This window comes from Macrotis lagotis, chromosome 1 (assembly GCF_037893015.1).
Source record: "Macrotis lagotis isolate mMagLag1 chromosome 1, bilby.v1.9.chrom.fasta, whole genome shotgun sequence".
Lineage (NCBI taxonomy): Eukaryota > Metazoa > Chordata > Mammalia > Peramelemorphia > Peramelidae > Macrotis > Macrotis lagotis.
The window spans coordinates 484,870,815-484,891,213 of NC_133658.1; the positions used below are offsets into that span (position 1 = coordinate 484,870,815).

General features: G+C 35.6%; 1 protein-coding gene across 1 annotated transcript in view; it reads left to right on the forward strand.

Annotated features, from left to right (window-relative positions):
* LOC141504807 (phospholipid-transporting ATPase VA-like) overlaps positions 1 to 20,399 on the forward strand; it is a 74,209-nt gene that overhangs the window by 29,606 nt on the left and 24,204 nt on the right. Inside the window, exons 10-14 of the mRNA XM_074210114.1 lie at positions 7,060 to 7,163; positions 7,551 to 7,677; positions 12,893 to 13,077; positions 14,654 to 14,981; positions 19,645 to 19,721. Coding sequence (XP_074066215.1) covers positions 7,060 to 7,163; positions 7,551 to 7,677; positions 12,893 to 13,077; positions 14,654 to 14,981; positions 19,645 to 19,721 — 821 coding nt within the window. The remainder of the gene's footprint in view (positions 1 to 7,059; positions 7,164 to 7,550; positions 7,678 to 12,892; positions 13,078 to 14,653; positions 14,982 to 19,644; positions 19,722 to 20,399) is intronic.

The following is a 20,399-nucleotide window of genomic DNA, read 5'->3' on the forward strand; positions in this document are numbered from 1 at the left end:
CAGTAAAACTTGGATCCAAAAGAATAAATGGAAATATATCTCCAGACTATTTTGAGTTCCTAATATCTTATAACCTGGATAAAGTAATACTCAGAACTCAAATATAATGCAGTAATTAAAACATTAGCTTGAAAATTTATATTCTCATGTAGGCAATACTCTATTGTTTCTATAGGATAGGGTTTAAAATAGAGACTGGACTTTTGATTCTACCAGTATAGGGAAATTTTTGATAAGGAAATACCCTCTATTTTCTATATAAGCTTCTGAATCCTATTAATTTCCTATGTGCATTAATATTTGTTGCCTCTTTAGCCAATGATTGGAATTTAATACATGAATAATTATACATTTACATCAGTTGTATAATTTGGAATACTCCAGATTTTAACACATTTGTCTTTTAAATGCATGGACCACACCAACATGGATAACAGGTAGTTCAACTTTGTTCATGTTAGCCTTATAACCATGGACAACAGGTAATATGGTAAAGTAGCAAAATCATTGAACTTTTGCTCAGGGAACTAAAGTTGAAATGCTGCTTTCCTACGTACTACTTATTTGACTTTGGGCAGGTTCTCTATTTCTTCATCTGTTAAAAATGAGGAGGGCACACCAGATGTCCTTGAAGGTCACACACACACACACACACACACACACACACACACACACACAGACATATATATATATATATATATATATATATATATATATATATATATAAATCATCCTGATATATCATAAAATAAACTCTTTCTCAGAGCTGCTAAAGGGTCCCATGGTACACAGAAGCATGCAGGTCCAGTAATCAGGAAGATTTGAGTTCAATTTCAACCTATAACACTTACTATGTGACCTTGAGCATGATACTTATACCCTGCCTAGTTTCTAAAACTGTAAACTGTGGATTTAGCCCTGGGGGTTGTTGTAAGGATCAAATGATAAAATATTTCCAGAGCACTCTAGTGTCTAGAATATAGTAGTAGTTGTTGTTCATTCCCTATTTGGGGTTTTCATGGAGTGATATTTCATTTCTTTCTCCAATTCATTTCCACATGAGGAAACTGAGGCTAAGAGGGTGAAGTGACTTGCCCAGGGTCACACAGCTAGCAGGCATCTGAGGTCACATTTTAATTCAGGTCTTCCTGACTCCAGACCTGCTGCCTTCTAGGTTGCACCTCCTAGCAATCCTAGCAAACAGTAGATGTCTAATAAATCTTACTTTCTTCCCTCTTGAAAGACTCCAGCAATATTCTAAGACCAAGTTGCAGAACAGTTGCTATACTGCATTGGTATGAGACATTTCCTCACTGGGAGTTTCCTACATCAATGAAATAAAAGGTTCCCCCCCCTAAAAGGAAAATAGATATTTGTATTAACAAATGAAATTGTTTTATTTTGAACTAGATCTAATGTTCTTAAGTCAATACAAAGAAGTGCCCGTGTTTTTGAGATTCTTTTTAAAATCCAAAAATGACTTTCTGAAAGGCATTTTTAAGCCAGGCAGTGTCTAGCTGAAGTGCCAGACTTCAATTAAAAGAATAAGTCCCAAGTACCTAGAACAAATTATTTCTCTCTTTGAGTCTAGTTTCTTCATCCACAGTATCGGATAATTATCCCTGATGGAGTCAGCCAACCTCACAAGACTGCTGTGAGGGTCAGATGATATTCTGTAGGTACAAATGCATGGTTCACACCAAGTTGTAAGTTTATCATCTTCAGAATGACCTCCATTGCTAATGAAACTAGTTGTTCTATCTTGTGCTTATGAACTTACTTATATAAGTTCTTATGAACTTATGCCCCCCCAACCCCTTAATATTTTCATTCTGAATTGAGATCTTGAAAATCCTCTTCCCATTTACCATATTGAAGTAGGTAAAATGACATTTTAGGAATTTATGATATAAATAGAATTATTCTCCAGATGCAAAGGGAATTTAGTATAGTTGATAGAAAACTGGCCTCAGCCAGAAGGTCAGACCTAGGTTCAAGCCTTCCTCTCTGACCCCTACTGGCCTCTGTGATCCTGGATAAGTCATTTAACTTCTACAGCCCTAGCCATATCTCTAAGAATATTAATTTGTTTGTAGAAAATGTCACCTATGTTTCCTCACCTGGAAATTCCCTATTCCTTTGAAATCACATATTCTATAAAATTTCTCTGGATAGCAATATTTAATTCATTTAAAGGAGAGAGTTCATCATACAAGAAACAATTTCAAAGTCACAAAGTAAAAATATTTGTATCCAGAAGATGACTATGATCAGAGAATGGTTAATTTGGTATTTCAAAGCTAGCATCAAGAAATTGAAGGCAACTCATAATAAAAACCAAGGTTTTCTTATTCTTTGCATCCTAATTTAAATACCTGAAGGAATATGCTTTAGTCTATCCTAATACAGGAAAATTCTTTGTTACATTTCTACTATTTATAATCATTAGTAGACCCTCTCTCATATTGTACAATCTCCTCCATTTTTTCCCCTGGATTTATACAAGGAATGATAATTACCTTTTTAGTCTGAACAGAAAATTAGATGCTTTTAATGAACTGAAAGAAAAAAATTAATTTCATCTTAGTACTTTTAGTCAAAGAATATTTGAACCATTTTAAAGCAGGATAAGTTTCTCATTGTAATTGAGTGAATGAAAAACAACAAAATTATACATTTTGAAACCTTTGTCTTTTATTTTGAATGAAAGCCAAATTCACCTCTAATTCCTACATCTAATCTTGCCTAGCATTTATTATTCAACTCACAAAAATTAATAGAAGTGTATCTTGTGAAAGACATTTCATTTGCACCAGTGAGGTATTGGCCTTTTGTTTGCTTTACCACTGTTGAAGGTTTCTGAGTGATAGCTTTTAATTTTTTCTTAATGAATTTTAGTAAAATCATAACAAGATAAAACAAGACATTTGCAGTAAACCAGAGCTGACGCATAAAATTAAGAATTAGTTATCCTTTTTACTAAATGCTTCTTGAATATTATTTGTCCTTGAAGAGGACTATGACATTAGGGATATGATGTCACAGCATACAAGTGAGTTATAAGGCAAAGACACTAGGCTCACTTCTTCTCTGGAGCTATATGAGTTCAGTGGTCAGATATGAATCTGAGCAATTGGAGATGGCCCTGGATGCAGTGGGAGACGTTGTTCTTTTTAAACTGAGATCATTAACGGGTCTCAGTTTCACTAAGGCAATGCCCATTCATTGATTAAAGCTATATAAAAAAAAGATATGAGGCTGAAAATGACTTCTTTAATCTAGCCCCCCCCCCAAAAAAAAATCAATCTGGGAGGTTTCTGGTCAAAACAGAAACAATTGCTATTTACATTCACTCTTGGCTAATCAGGACCCAAACAATGACCAAGTGGACTTGACCTGGGACCTATTGTTGACCAATCAATGAGAGCCTCACTCTCACTCTTTGAATAGTATTCTAATGAAATACTATTATCACAGTACATCCTATGTTAGCAGCATCTCTGGATACTCCTCTCACACTCAAGTCAACAAGTGAAGGTCCCCAAATGTGATTTTCTTGCAGTCATGTAACAATAAGAAAGACCTTTTCATAGGTATCTTCATTTGCTAGTGGGGATCAGAAAGACTGGTACAGAATGTTTTAGGAAGCCATAATATTCTTGGAAATGATGAATCCCCAGAGGTGATCATATAATTTGAATTTGTACTACATTTTCTATTGGTCTAGAACCAGGTGTCATATTTTACATAATATAACTTTATATAGTGGGAATTCAAATAGATGTGACTTCTTCAGGGAATTCATTATTTAAGCAAATTGGAATCCAACTATAATTTCTAAGAACAGATTTTCATAGAATTGTACATATCAAGGGCATAGAATCTAATTCCATCATTTTTACTCAGAAGAAACCTGAGAATCATAGAAGATGACTTACTAAAGTATCAAAGGTGGGACTTGACTCCCTGACTTTAGATTCCTCTTAAGGATCCCATTCTTCTTTCCACTAGAAAATCTCTTATCAAAATTTTAGGTGTGGTTTCTATCTCAAATTTATGACTTACTTCTGGTATTTTCAGTGGAAGATCTTTAGGCATTTCTTTCCATCCATTCTTCTTTCCAGTTTCCCATTAGGATGACATTAAGATGATGTAAAACATGTTGACATTTATACCTCAATACTTCAAAGACATATGATTCATTGGTATGGTTGCTGCCATCACTAACCCTGATTACAACTTCTCTCTGTAGCTGGCCTTTATGGGGACTGCTATGGACAGGAAAAAAAAAAATTCTTACCTAGAAAACTAAATCTCCAGGCAGTGTACCTTTCCATACTTATAATAGGTTGGTTCTTGTATGACAAAAAAAAAAAAAGAATTTAAAAAACAAAAAAAACAAAAGACTATATTGCTAGATTTATACTTTTAAGTCTTTCTGGGTTTCTGTGATCTATCAGATCTTTAATACAAGGGCATAGCCTTGAGCAATCCAGGGTCACATCCGTATTAAAGGATAACTCCAGTAAGACTTATGGGACACCCTGTGTAAGGACTTTAATACAGTTCACATTTATTTTAACCACAATTATTTGAATTTATTTTAAAAGTTAGATAGGGGTGGCTAGGTGGTACAGTGGACAGAGCACCGGCCCTGAAGTCAGGAGTACCTGAGTTCAAATCCGGCCTCAGATACTTAATAATTACCTGTGTGGCCCTGGGCAAGTCACTTAACCCCATTTGCCTTGCAAAAACCTAAAAAAAAGTTAGATGTTGTCTTTTACACCTTTAGATCATTCCATTTACCTCTTCCCCATTCCTTTTTAATTTCTAATATTTTTTTTTTCTGAGATTGCGTTAGAGCTGAGCTCTTCTTAACAACTAACTTCTGTTGACTTTGTATATATGTATGTGTATATGTATATGTATATATGTAAATATTGTTTTGTATATGTGTTTGTGTGCATACATGCATGAAAGTGAGAAAGAAAGATCACAGTAATATGGGTATTTCTACTGTGGACATGAGCTCCACCATGAGAGCAAACCTAGAATCCCCAATGTACTCAAACCCATAGCTCCGCTATTCTCTTCCTAAAGTAGGTTGTTAGTCCCTTTCAAGCCCACCACCACCCTGTGAAGCAGATATAGCTGTGCTTACAAAGCTTATATTAGCAGTGGGTTGACAACTATCATCCCTCTGATAAGATGTAGGACAGCAGCCCATATTATCTACTCTGGCTCTACCTCCTAAGGTCTTCCAGATTCCAACACCTACCCAGCTACTATTCCAGGGCACTACTATCTTACTTACTAGTGAATCTTAAGGACTCCCAATCCATGTCATCTTCCCTGACTCTGTACCCCTAGGACCTGTGGATCTTTCCATCCACACTTCTGTTGACCCTCATATATATTTTTTTCTTAGTTAGATTGTGAGCTTGCAGGGACTGTCTCACTTTTTTCTTTGTCTTCTAGACATTTAATAAAGTATTTGGTATACAATAAACACTTAATGATTATTCATTCATTCATTCATTCATTCTCCAGTGGTATAGACCGTTACCTATCTATACATTATCCTATGTCTTTCTTATGAACTTCCATAAATGCTCCACAAGGCGGCCCAAACTTACTGGGAATTTTTGTCCAAGTCTCTAGATATTACATGAATTATATTAATTACACCAGTCACATGGATTATTTGTGCCTGACCAGTACTAGAGTCTTCTGAGCTCATTTTGTTCTGATTAGCCGTAATCAGACACACTATTCTTTGACCACAGCATAATGATGTCATTTTAGTCTTCTTCCTTCAAGAAGCATAACCACTATTACATGACAAACAATTATATAGGCTGTCTTTTGTCATTTACTCTTACTAAATGATCTACCCACTTTCTTTTCTGATCATAGCTCTCTTTGATGATACCTTATGCATTGCTTATTGTGACATAAAGTATTCTGCTTCTTATGAGACATCTGCCATCTATCTGTTAGGATCATAAAAGATTCCTTGATCGAAGCCATAGAGGAAGTTAGTGATGGTTAATTACACTTATTTTTAGCACTTTCAGTTTTACAAAGCATTTCATATATCATTTGATCTTCACACTACCCTTGTGAGGTTGCCAGCAAAGACTGTTATTGTACATATGAGAAAACTGAGACTGAGGAAAGTATAGTGTTCACCTATGGTCACGCAGACAGTGAATAGCCATCAGAATTTGAATATAAATGTTTCTTCCATGTGTACCATGTGTACCAGTGTACCATGCTGTCAAGCACCAACAGATTTTCGTAAATAATTGTTGCTATTGAGTCATGACATGTCTGACTCTTCATGACCTCATTTGGGGTTTTCTTGGCAAAAATTCTGGAGTGATTTGCTATATTCTTCTTCAGTTCATTTTACAAACAAGGAAACTGAGACCAATAGGATTAAGTGACTTGCCCAGAGTCACACAGTAAGTGTCTAAGGACAGATTTTAACTCAGGATGGTGAGGCTTCCTGCCTCTAATCATGTCATCCTACCCACTGCACCTTGTGGCTATTACAGTAAATAATCATGGAATATGAAATGTTATTTACAGAGAAATGCTTATATATAAATAACAAGATATAACAAGCTTATATCTTGTTTCTTCACCCTCGGATTATAGTATATAAAGTAACAAACATTTATTAAAATGTTTTTTAAAAAATTAGAACTATTCACAAATATAATGTTTTAATTTATTTTCTTAAGAAGCTCTTTCATAAGGATCTAGGAAAGAAATGGACTTCATCTATTTTACATATTGGATAAGATTAGATAAGAGACCTGAGCAATTCTAATATTGATTTTGATATCTATTGAACTAGTTAGGATTTTTTTAAAAAGTAGCAAAAACTGTTAGCTGCAACTCGGGAGACATATTTCTCATTTGAAAGTTTTTCAGGGTTTTCCCCACAGGAAGCTTCCAGTAGTCACTTATAGGCTTATTTTTTTTAAGTGTGCATTATTCTTATGTTGGTTATTTTTCACTCACTGGACTTTTGTTATTACTCTTACCTAGATGACTCAAGAGGAAAGCACCAAAAAAAAATTCAAAGTAAAACACAGAATTATTTAAACCTCTATGCTGTGGATGGATTGCGAACCTTATGTATTGCCAAGAAGGTAAGTCAGCCTAGATTTATGGAGGAAAGGCAAAAATGATCAGAAATCTTAGTTCATTTGGAGTGGGAGAAAGAAGAGGGAAGCAGAAGGGCCGTTCCCTCCCTCCTCAGATCTCTTTATATTATACTCATTCCTCTACATCAGGAGTTTTTTTACCTGGGCTCTGTGACATGTGTGTGTGTGTGTGTGTGTGTGTGTGTGTGTGTGTGTGTGTGTGTGAGAGAGAGAGAGAGAGAGAGAGAGAGAGAGAGAGAGAGAGAGAGAGAGAGAGAGAGATGATATTTCAGTATAATTAATTTCCTTTGTGATCCTATTTATTTTATTTTATGATATTCAGTCATGCTCACTTAGTGTCTGAAATGGTCTCTGAATATCCTTTTCAAATAGGTTCTAAGTAAAGAAGAGTATGCCTGCTGGTTACAAAGCCATTTGGAAGCTGAATCCTCACTGGAGAACCGGGATGAGCTGCTGTTTCAGTCTGCAATCCGTCTGGAGACCAATCTACACCTATTGGGTAACTGCTGAAAGCTGGATCTTATGGTGGCAAGGCTTTTTAGAGAGGAAACTTTAAAGAAAATAAGTTTCTGAGCTATATTTGACATGGCCCCAGCTGGTAACTGAATTAGTCATAATTCGAAAGTTGTTCCAAAAAACCCTGGGATGGCATTGGACTGGTGTGCCCAAGGGGCAGCTGTGCTATTTTTCAATACCACAAACCAGGAGATAGATGACCCTGGTCAAGAATTAGTTCATTTGGCTATTTTTCCTTACACGGATTATAAGCAAACTCTTTAAATGTCTCTCCATAGACGTGGAGAAAATGATGCCTTACCAAAAGAAATATAAAGTGTTTCTAAATTTTCCTCCCTACCTCCAACTTTAGTCAGGTAAAAAGGACAAGCTGTTATATACATCATGAAATCTTGTGATTTTCCCTGTATATGAATGCATTGTACATAAATATTAAAAGAAAGTGAACTCTAAATGCTTCTCACTTCCTGTCATTAAGTAATGATACTAAGGGGTGGCTAGATAGTGTAGTAGATAGAGTGCCAGTCCTGGAGTCAGGAAAATGTATCTTTTTGCTTTCAAATCTGGCCTGAGAAACTTCTTAGCTATTACTCTGAGCAAGTCACTTAACCCCGTTTGCCTCAGTTTTCTCATCTGTCAAATGTGCTGGAGAAGAATAGCAAACCATCTAGTTATCTCTGCCAAGAAAGCCCCACATTGTGTCACAAAGAATCAGACAACCAAAAAATAACTGAACAAAAGCAATGATAATAATACTTTGATAGTTTTATGGCTTACAAAGAACTTTTCTTACAATCATCCTTCCACATTATGACTCCTCTTGAGTTTCTGCCCTTATAGCATGCTTTCATAAACTCTTCATTTCAGTCAAACTGGACTAAATGTCAAGCCCAATTTGACAGGAATGCATTCTTCCCCATGGTTCCCATCATTCATCTGGTGTGCATTATTCTCATGCCTATTATTTTTCACTCACCTGCCTTGTACTCATATTCTTTCCTAAATGATTCAAGAAGATAGCTCTCTAAAACAATTTAAGTAAAATACAGAATTTTCTTAACCTCTATACTAAAAGGGAGACGCTAAATCATAGATAAGAATCCCTGTGTGTTCAAATTAATTTAGAAAATCATTATCTATGTTTTATTGTATCTATCTGTATTTTGTTTCATATTTTCTGATTACATTTTATCTGGTTCCAGAGGTTGCAGGCCATATGTCTGACATCTGTCTTATAATCTCTCTATTTCTAATACAGAAATTCAGATGTTCTCCTTATTCTTTATATATTATGGGGTTTTACTATGCCTGAATGATTCTAAAACTTACTCCCAGGTGTGAATTAATTTAAGTATTTAAAAATATAAATGATCTCTTTAAGACCTCCAGGTCACTTTGAAACAAATTTGGGCTCTCCATACTATGTGCTTTCATAGAAGACTGAAAGCAGCCATTTTCTAAGCCTACCTTGCTTATACTTGAGGGAAGAAATAGCATACTCTATAACCAGATCTTAACTATGCTTAGAAGTTAGGGGGTATTTTTATTAGCTTTGTTTTTTAGCAGAATAGAACATAAATACAAATAGATTTTATTGGCTGAATCCAGATACCTCTTTCAAAGATCCTATCTGGAAGATACCATGATATTGTGGGAAAGATCACTGGATTTAGAATGAATGAAAAGCCATTGCCAGGTGAAAAAAATCACTGCATTTAGAGGCAAAGAACATGGCTTGAATCTCTGCTCTGCCCTTATGACCATTGTGATCTTGGTTAATCATGCCCTTAACTTATCTGGGTCTTTGTTTCTTCAGCTGTAAAATGAAAGAGTTAAAATAGATAAGAGATGTCAAACATGGGACCCATGTAGGCCTCATGTGACCTGCAACACTTCTGAGTACAGACCAAACCAAATTAAAATTTAATGGGAAAATATTCAACAAAATAAATAAAAACAATACAACATAGAAAACATTGCATTTCATTGACTTATTTCATTAAGTCAATATGTGACCTCCAGGAATTCCTTCTGTATGGTTTAATGGCATCCTGTTTTTCTTCTGAATATGACTGCAGCAGACTAGTTCGATTTTTCAGGTTTCTTTCCAGATCAAAAATTCTATGATCCATTTCTTTTCTTTTTAGGTTTTTGCAAGGCAAACGGGGTTAAGTGGCTTGCCCCAGGCCACACAGCTAGGTAATTATTAAGTGTCTGAGACCGGATTTGAACCCAGGTACTCCTAACTCCAGGGCCGGTGCTTTATCCACTATGCCACCTAGCCGCCCCTCTATGATCCATTTGAATAATTGTTCCTCTATTTCAGGGCTTCTTAATCTGAACCCAGTAAACTTTTAAAATTACAATTATGATAACTATTTCATTGAAATGAATAGCCATTTTAATCCTATGTATTTAAATATATCCTTATGAGAAATGGTCCATGGGTTTCCAAAGGGAGCCATGAAACTCAAAAAAGGTTAAAAACCTTTGATCAACAAATGTCAGCATAGACTGGAACTGGAAGGGATTTTAATGATCATCTTGTCCACCTAATCATTTTACACATTTGGAAACTGAGATCTTATTCACACAGTGAAAAAAACAAGGATCCAAAGCAACATCAGCTCTCTTTTCACTGTACCATGCTGTTTTCTTTTCATTGTAGCATTTGAATTGTGTTGCTACTGAGAACAGTGAGAGGGGTTCAACTTATGGGGGTAGAGAGGCAACAGTCAATAATCTAGCATCTACTGGACACCTTGCTAATGAGACTATAAAGAAAAGATCATCTCTGCTCTGGAATTTTCTTTCCCAACTTCTTGGGGGAGGAGGGATTGTGCTAGTCTGGAGGTCGAGAACTTCATTCACGGGATGCCATTCTACTTATTTTCCACATTCTGGTTAATTTCCACCAGCATCATTTAAAAATCCTCAGTTGGTGAATTCCTTCTTTTCTCTCATTAAAGCTGCCTGGCATCTGTCTCTGAGTGATATATAGAGGCACTAACTTGGCTCTGAACTCTCACTAGCTACCCTTGTTAAAATACTCCAAAGCCTGGCACTCCCAAGGATCATACTATAAAGAGTATGGCATTTCCCCAAAGTATCATAAATCATAGAAGCAAGCTACCTTGGAAAACTGAAGAAAGGCATTTTGTTTCAGACAATTCTAAGACCTCTGTTCCCATGAATTTACTATTTATCTTCTGCCATATTTCATTTTGAAACTAATGTCATAACTTCCATAACTCCATTTATAGATCTACTTATTTTCTATGGTTGGGTCACATTCAGGACAACTGATAGTAAAGAGTAGAAGGATTAAAGTGGTAGAACTCATGTTGTTTCAGTAGATGTAGGCCCACCAGAAAGCTGGTAATATGTCCATGGGGCTGCATTTGTTAAATATACAGAAAATTGTTGCTGTGATGAAGCAGTTATTCATTCGTATACATAGACTTTTAGAGTTGGAAGTCACCTTAGGGGTCATCCAGTCCAACCCCCCTTCATTTTTATAGGTTGAGGAAACTGAAACACAGAGAGGTTTACCTGGTTTGTAGTAAAGCTGGAACTAGAAGTGTGTACTTTTGTTAGATGGTCCACTAAAACCACTCTTAAAGGTCACAAAGCCCAGGTAAAAAAACTCCTGATGTAGAGGAATGAGTATAATATTAAGAACTGAGGAGGGAGGAAAAGACCCTCCTGCTTCTCTCTTCTTTATCCCACTCCAGATGAATTAAGATTTCTGACCATTCTTGCCTTTCCTCCATAAATCTAGGCTGACTTACCTTCTTGGCAACTTGGTCCACTAAAACCAGGAAAATTTAGAAACACTTTATACTTCTTTTGGTAAGGCATCATTTTCTCCACATCTATGGAGAGACATTGAAAAAGTTTGCTTATAATCCGTGTAAAGAAAAATAGCCAAATGAGCTGACTTCTTTTTTATTGACTTGAAATCAGGAAGACTCATCTTTATGAATTCAAATCCAGCCTCAGACCCTTACTAAACTGTTTCCTCATCTGTAAAATGAGCTGGAAAAGGATAAGACAAACTGTTTCAATATCTTTACCAAGAAAACCCCAAAATGGAATTCCAGAAAATTGGACATAACTATATGAAAGAACAACACAAACTTTTAATCCCCCCCCCAAAAAAATAGGCTAAAGGTAGTACAAATGAAAATAAAGCTTATCTTCCATTTTATTTGTCAGTTTCCAACTGTAAGTACACTAAGAATGATTTTCTGGGACAGCTAGGTGGATAAAGCACCGGTCTTGGTGCTCAGGAGGACCTGAGTTCAAATATGGTCTCAGACATAATAATTACCTAGTTGTGTGACCCTGGGCAAGTAACAACCCCACTGCCTTGTAAAAAACTGAAAAAAAAAAAAGAAAGAATGATCTTCTATCAGGAAATTATGTGCTTGCCCTGATTGTTATTGTGAAGTCCTGAGCAGGAAAGACCTTGGGATTTTTTTCTCTCTCAACAGAAATTTGTTAAATGAAAGAAAGGAATTGTTCCTTTTTATTTTAATTTCTTCACCCCTCAGTATGGGGCAGAGGAGGGAGGAATTATTATCATTTCTACCACTTCCTTGACAGAATACAAAAAGTTTATCAGGAAAGCATTTAGAAATACACATAATCATAACAGGAGTCAAAAAAACGGAGGGGCAACTAGGTGGTACAGTGGATAGAGCACTGATCCTGGAGTCAGGAAGACCTGAGTTCAAATCCAGGCTAAGACACTTAATAATTGCCTAACTCTGTGACCTTGGGCAAGTCACTTAACCCCATTGCCTTAAATAAATTTTTTTAAAAGTATTTAAAAAATAGTTTAAGGTACTATGTTGCAAGTACAGAGAATTAAGTTTCTTGGAAATGACAATAAATTCCAGTGTATCCCCAGCTTATCTAATTTTGAATGCAATTTGAAGCACTGGTTATTGTACCCCAGTGATGAATCACAACGAAATTGCCCTCAGAAAAAATCAAACTCCCTGTTATCTCGCTAATTGAAATTTAAAAATCAGTGGTCAACTGCAGGTTCAAAGTTGAAAGAGGCTAGCCAAGATGTCATTAATAAGTGAGTTTCCATAACATATCAATATTCATTCTAACTAAGGTTCACAGGTCATACATAGTGTCTGGGGATAGTGTGGGGAATGCTATTCACCCACTTTTGTGATTAGGTGCAACGGGCATTGAAGATCGCTTACAGGACGGTGTCCCAGAAACTATCGCTAACTTGCGACAAGCTGGACTGCAGATATGGGTTCTCACTGGAGACAAACAAGAAACAGCCGTTAATATTGCCTACGCCTGCAAACTGCTCGACCATGATGAGGAAATCATTACTCTGAATGCTGAATCACAGGTAGGCAGATTCTTGTCAGGTGTTGACTTTGAGTGATGCCATATAATATTGGCAGTCTAATATCCATAGCCTCCCAAGAGCCCTCAGGGGAAATCCAAATAGGTGATTAATTAGACATTCATGATAAAAAAGTATGATCACTTCCCACCCCTCAACTTCCTTCCTAGGAGCTCCTGTTCTGAATTGTTGGTAGTTAGAATCGTTTGTCATTCATTTTGCAACCTTGGGCAAGTCACTTAATCTTTGTTTGCCTCAATTTCCTCAATCTGGAAAAGGAGGATAATAGCCCCTACCTCATAGGAATGTTGTGAGAAGCAAATGCAGTTTGTAAACAAGTAGCACAATGTCTGTTATATAGTAGGTGCTTAATAAATGTTTATTTTCTTCTTTCCTGTATTTGAATGCAATTCCCACTGGATATGATTAAGTAAGTACATTTGCCAAAAAGACTGTTGATTAAAAGCAGATAAATCAGTTTAGGAAGGATAAGATCAATTAAAAAGCCTTAAATGGCCTCAAAAAAAGTATAACTCACTGAGTCCTTTTTCATAGTAGCATTGCTTTAGAAGAAGTTCTTAAACTAGCCCTTTTTAGAAGTTGAACAAAGCATCTCAGATGTTTTGCTTTACATCTGAGATACTTCTAGTTTTCCAAAGAAACCAAGAGGAAGGTATTATTTCCTAGCCTTCTCTAACATGTTATGCAAGTGACTTACTGATATCATTGCCAGAATAATCTTCCTTATGGACAGATCTAGTTTTATCATTCTTGTGTTCTAGGCACTGACTAAATGACAACTAAGATCCTTCACATTCAGATCATACTTCAAAGTGACACCACCTTTTACCTTTCTAGTCCTATCTCATAAATTCAGTCAAACCAAATTACTTCCTGTGATTCTTTGCCTTCCTACCTGAGGCCCAAATTCCCCTTCCTCTCAATTTCACCTTCTTAATTCATACTTATCCTTTGAGATTCAGTTAAAGTATCCCTTCCATCTATTATGGACCTCCCTCCAGGAATTTTCTTTTCCCCTTCAGACAATATATAACAATTGAACATCTCATTCATTTAGACTTTTTAATTTTATAACACACACATAAACACACACACACACACACACACACACAAAAACACACATACTTTATCTTTCCCTTTCACTCCAGCCAAACCATAAGCCCATGAAGGGCCCATATCCTATTTAATTTTTGTATCCCACCTCTAAAAAGAGTAGGTGTTTGGTAACATTAACTAACCTGAATTATGAGCTTTCCCATAGGGAAGCATTGCAATATCTATCACTGTAGTATAAATAAATAATTGGTTTAGATTCTTATATCATAAAAGGATGGTTTTATCTTATTTACCAGAAGCTCTTAAATCAGTAACTCAAGTTTCATTCCAACTTAAAAATTTGTTATAAGAAATGTAGTATATATATATATATATATATATATATATATATATATATATATATATATATAAACTCATAATACTATAATAGATGTTTTTCTTTAGGTCCTGTTACCATTTTGCTTTTAGTGTTCAGTTTTGTTTTTTGTTTATTTTTTTTCAGGAAACATGTGCTGCTTTATTAGAACAGTGTTTATACTATGTGGAGTCAAAATTTTCAAACAGTGAAGTGAATAAATCTCTTGGAAAGCTGAACATTGGGTTCACCTCTCTCCACCCACCTTCCCCATCTGATGCCACATGCCCCAACCTTGGCCTTGTGATTGATGGGAGAACTCTGGCTTATGCACTGGACAAAACCTTGGAAGATAAATTTCTTTCCCTAGCTAGGAGATGTCGTTCAGTCCTCTGCTGTAGATCTACTCCATTACAAAAGAGCATGGTGGTAAAGCTGGTCAGAAACAAACTGAAAGCCATGACCTTGGCAATAGGCAAGTATGAACAATTGATGAATCCACCTTTTTCAACATCTTAGCACAAAGTGAACTTTTTTTCCTTTATTCTGTGCCTTTAACAAATATTTCTGGATTTTTAAAAAATATTTTCTAATTTATTTATGCAATTATGCCCATTATAGAATAATTGCCAAGAAGGTATAATGAGTAGTACGTAGAAAATGCATTCTTTCTTTAGCAACTCTATGTGCCAATATTTTGTATTATAGGGAAACCCTTCCATTGGGGTGGTTCTCAACCTTTCTACAATTTTAGAGAAATTGTTATGGGTTGTGGTAAAATGTTCATTGCAAGGAGGCTAAATCTTTAATCATATAGACACTGAATGTTGTTCAAGCAAGAATGGTGTTCCCATTCACTTATATTCGAAGACTTAATTATACCACTTAAGTGTATTAGCCCCTGGCTGTTCAAGGAAACCTCCATTTCATGATCAAAAAATCCAGATAGGATTTTGAACACATAAAATATATGAAATACAGTAGTAGCAAGAGCTATCAGAATATGTTAATATGCTAGTAATAAAATAGAATGTAGAACTTAAATAACAATTAATAATGTTTCCAGGTTTTCAGAGTACTTGACAAATATTATCTCTATTTATCCTTACTATAACCCCGGGATGAAGGTGCAATTGTTATTCTCATTTTACACACAAGTAAACTGAGACTGATAGAACTTAAGTGACTTGCCCAAAGTCACATAGCTAGTTATGTGTCAATTATCTGAGGCCGCATTTGACTTTAGGTCTTCCTGACTTCAGCTCTTTATCCATTTGATCATCCAGCTGCCTATTATCAAGTCAGGGCAGGTTGTAGATACTATAGATAAAGTATCTGTGAATGGCATTATCACTTATTGCCTATATGCCCTCATCCAAGTCACTTAAATCTCAGACATATTTCCTTACTTTTGGATAAGACTAAACCCAGGAAAAATCAGAATTAGACAAGTTACCAGGCTACATATATATATATATATATATATATATATATATATATATATGTATATATATACATATATATATATATGTGTGTGTGTGTGTGTGTGTGTGTATGTATACATATATATGTATATATCTTGGGGTTCTGTTTTTCCTCCTGACCCCCAAATATTCATAATCCCTGCTGCTCTCTGGCTGTCTTTCCTTCCCAATTACTCATTCTTCCTTTCCAGATGCATGTTTCAAAACATTCTTTCATTCTTCTTCCCCTTTAAAAAGGTCTTTTCTCTCTAGGAAATCAAATTCAAAGTTTTTGGGAGGACAGACCTATTTGAGTTTATTACCATCAAGATATCTTGCTCCTTTTTTGGAGAGCACAGTATTAGCCCAAATGGTGAAATTTCATCCAATTAATTTGAGATGAGATGGGTGATACTCCTTAAAACATTCCAGTCTTCCTAACATGAGACTAAATCTTGTCTTGGTAACTTGTAATTTTTAAATTTCAATGAATTAACAAAACAAAATTTGCCATGCATTTACCATGTACTTTTCCTTGCCTTCAAGAATCTTAACTCTAATAGGAGACAAATACATTTAGGGGAATAGTGGCCAGGGTAGGATGCTTTAATCCAGAATATTACCAGGATAGTGAGTTAGGGTCAAAGAGAAATGAATATACCCAGTATTCAAGGAACAGTGGAAAAATTTATCTGATCTTGCTTCCAGAACTAAAGGGAAACTAATCACAGCAGCAAGATGATGATTAGTGGGTAGATGGCTTGACTCTGAGAAGTAAAACAAAGCATAACCTGAAGTCACAGACCCTAGCAGGAAAGAAATTATGGAACTGAAACTTTAAAGCCTCCAGGTCATGGTTCCTGGTTGAAGGCAAGGTGACTAGCAAGTAGATAGCCAGAGAATCAGATACTGGGTTTATATTCACTAGTACCTCTGGATAAGGTTGAGCAAGTCACTTTGGGGTCTCAATTTCGTCACCTGTAAAATAAGGGAAATGTACTATGATCTCTTTCAATTCTAAACTTTCATCTCAACATTTTAAGTGATAATTTTCATTTTATTTTCTTTTTTTAGCAAAAGAAAGTTTCATGGGGAAAAGCTGATTTCTAAAGATCAAACAAGCTGGTCTCCATAGTGATATGAGTCATATTCTAAAGAAATCTTGAGATTGAAATGTAATATCCTCAGTGATCACTTAGAAGCACAGAAACCATCACACTTTTTGCAAGTATTAGAAATAAATCAGAAATCCATATCTGCCTATTAGTATTATCACCATCAGATGAGTATCCTGTTATTACAAAATGAGTATTTTTTTGGGTGCTGACCCTAGGATTTCATAGTTAAGGTTAAAGAATACATCATTGCTTCTCCCTACTCACTATGGTCAGGATCGTGACCACTAAGAGACAAGACTTTTAAAAGAAAATGCAGCACTTTAATACCTACTTGGAGTGGATGTAGTAATAGCTGAGTTAATGCTACAAAGTAGGAACCTGGTGATAATCATATGCAATGGAGGGAATTTGTCTTCTGAGCCCTTGAGCAAAAATTTCAGAGAGGCTTCTTGGACTTCTATTGATAGCAATATCTTTCATTAACTTTGCAAATTGTCTCCTGGCACCATAGAGGTGACTCACCATGGGACCATAGGGTTCTGTGGAACTCTCGAAGCTAGACCCATGAAACCTAAGCTCTGGAAGATGCTAATGAACTAGAACTACTGGAAGTAAGCCAGTCCCCCTCCCTGTCTTCTATGAATTCTCAGTTGTATTTGGAAGACCCAGCCTCCATTCCCAATTCTGCTACTTATTAATTGTGTGACTTTGGCTGAGTCATTTTCTAACTCTGAGCCTGACTCATGCTCGTACCCTGTTTCATTTTAGAACAAAAGAAAACATACATAGGCCATTCAACAGTTAATCATGGCATAGAAAGGCTATTCAATACTACAGAACTTAATTTGGATAGCTGACCCACCCTTGCCTTGCCTCCATATGGAAGCCATCTGGTCAACAGGGTACATTATGGTGTCTCTTTCCAATTTTTCCGGATAGCTGCCAAGTCTGAAACACCCAGACTCTATGTGGGTGGATCTATAAGGCCAGAGACCACCAAGAAACTGTTTCAAAGATGGCACAATTTAAGCCTTAGTCCACCAGGCCAATCAAATACTGGGGACAGTTTTGTTCTTTTTTGGAGGGGTAAAACTAGCTTAATCTATAGTGAGGAGTGGCAAGAAAGAGGAAGAGAATTGTGGTTGGTAGATAGTTGATCCTATCACTTAAACTGATTTCTAAAGAATGTAAAGTTCCATAAATTTTCTGAGAGTTCTAACACTTAAGTCATAATTCATTGATCAACCCGTTAACCTTGCTTGTTCTCAATTTTTTCATCTGTATAATGAGAGGCTTAAACTAAATCAAGGTATTGTTACTTAGGGTCTGTTAAAGAAATATTTTAATAATTATTTCAATATAATATTTTTCTGTGCATTTTATATTATGCATTTAAAAGCATTATTTTAAGAAGAGTTCAAAATCTAGAACTTCTCCCACCATACCATGCTTTTTCCATTGACATGTAAAGTACAGATCAAAAGGCATAATAATCCTGATGAATCCTTTCTTGGTCTTACTGTGTCTATAGTGTTGTGTGTTCAATCATGGCTACAATGTTTTAAGTGATGCAATAAACTAGAGAGTGTCCAAAGATTTACAAGGACAATAGAGAATCTAGAAATGTCATGTAAAGTATAATGAGGAAGTAGGATATGTTAAATAAGAAGAAAAAACTTAAAAGAGATGTATTGAATGTCTTCAGATACACTAAAATTTGTCACATGGAAGAAAGTGTAGACAATTCTGTTACTGCAAAGGGGAAAAACAAGGATCAGTAAATGAAAGTGATAGTATGATAGATTATCACTCAAAGTAAAAAAGCAAAAAAAAAGACATTCAGATAACTAAAACTGCTCAAAATTATAGTATGCTGTCTCAGAGTAGTGGGGTATCCATTATTGGATGTCTTCCAGTATAGATTGGATGATTACCTCCTTAAAGAGGTTATAGTTGGGCACCAAGTTGACATAGTAGATAGAGTATTGGGTCTAAAATCAGGAAAACTCATCTTGCTAAGTTCAAATCTAGCCTTAGTCGCTTACTAGCTGTGAGATTCCTCTTTTCCTCAGTTCCTCATCTCTAAAATTAGCTGGAGAAGGAAATGGCAAACCAATTCAGTATATTGGTCAAGAAAAACCTGTCAAAATAATGGGGTCACAAAGAGTCAAACAACAACTGAAAATGACTTAACAGCAACAACAAAGGTTGAATTAGAATAGATGACCACTAATCACTTCTTTCTCTAAGATTCCATGATTTAAAGACATATTTTTTTTATATTCTTAAGGTCACTCAGGTCCAATAATGCTTAAGACAATGCCACATTATTTTTATATTATGCCATTATCTGAAGAGATACCAGACCAATATTTAATTTTGAAGCATTTATCATTTGCAAAGAAATCCCACTTATCTCATCTATGGAGTATCATCTTTAGAAAGAATCTTATTATCATCCAGGAAGAGAATTGCTCTAAAGTAAGGAATGTTTTGCATATTTACTTTCATAACCAGATCTAGTTTCAAATAGTTCTGCCTTTTTTTTTATTTTCAGGTGATGGAGCCAATGATGTCAGCATGATCCAAGTTGCTGATGTTGGTGTGGGAATCTCTGGTCAGGAAGGCATGCAGGTAATATCTTTGATGGTTATTTCTAAGGAAACAATTAACCAAGGGATTGTCTATGATGCTTTTGCTCTAAAAAGATTACTTCTTGACAAGGGGACAATTGAAGAAACCATTGTAAGCATTCTATAGGCTTCTCTATTTAATTTTGTCCAAATGAGTTCAAATGACAATTTGCATTTCTTCTCAAATATAGCCCCCCCCCAATAAAATAAACTGACTTTCCTGTTAGGCTAACTATAAGACATAAGAAATACAAAATATTGACATAGTTAACAATTTTCCAATTTGCATATTTTCCATAAATATACAAAAGTACATGAGAGGCAAGAAGGTATGTTAACTAAAGTACTCTTAGAAAGTCCTGAGTTCAAACTCCACCTCTGACATAGATTGGCTGAACAAATGCTCTGAGCAACTCTCTTCAAACTATTAAGTTTCAGTAAGGGTGCTGATCTATATTGGAAGAAGAGATTTCCACATCTGGAAACTTGATATACCCATGGCATCACAGATTCCATTCCCAACCTTATCCTGTACAAAAGGAAAACTATCTATCTATATGTGTTACTGTACAATGGACTATTCTAAAGGAAGGCTTTCTTTCTAAATTATAGCTCTTCCTTTGGAGATATATTTAGCATTCCTGGGACCAGAGTAATGATTTGAAAATGTGACACACAA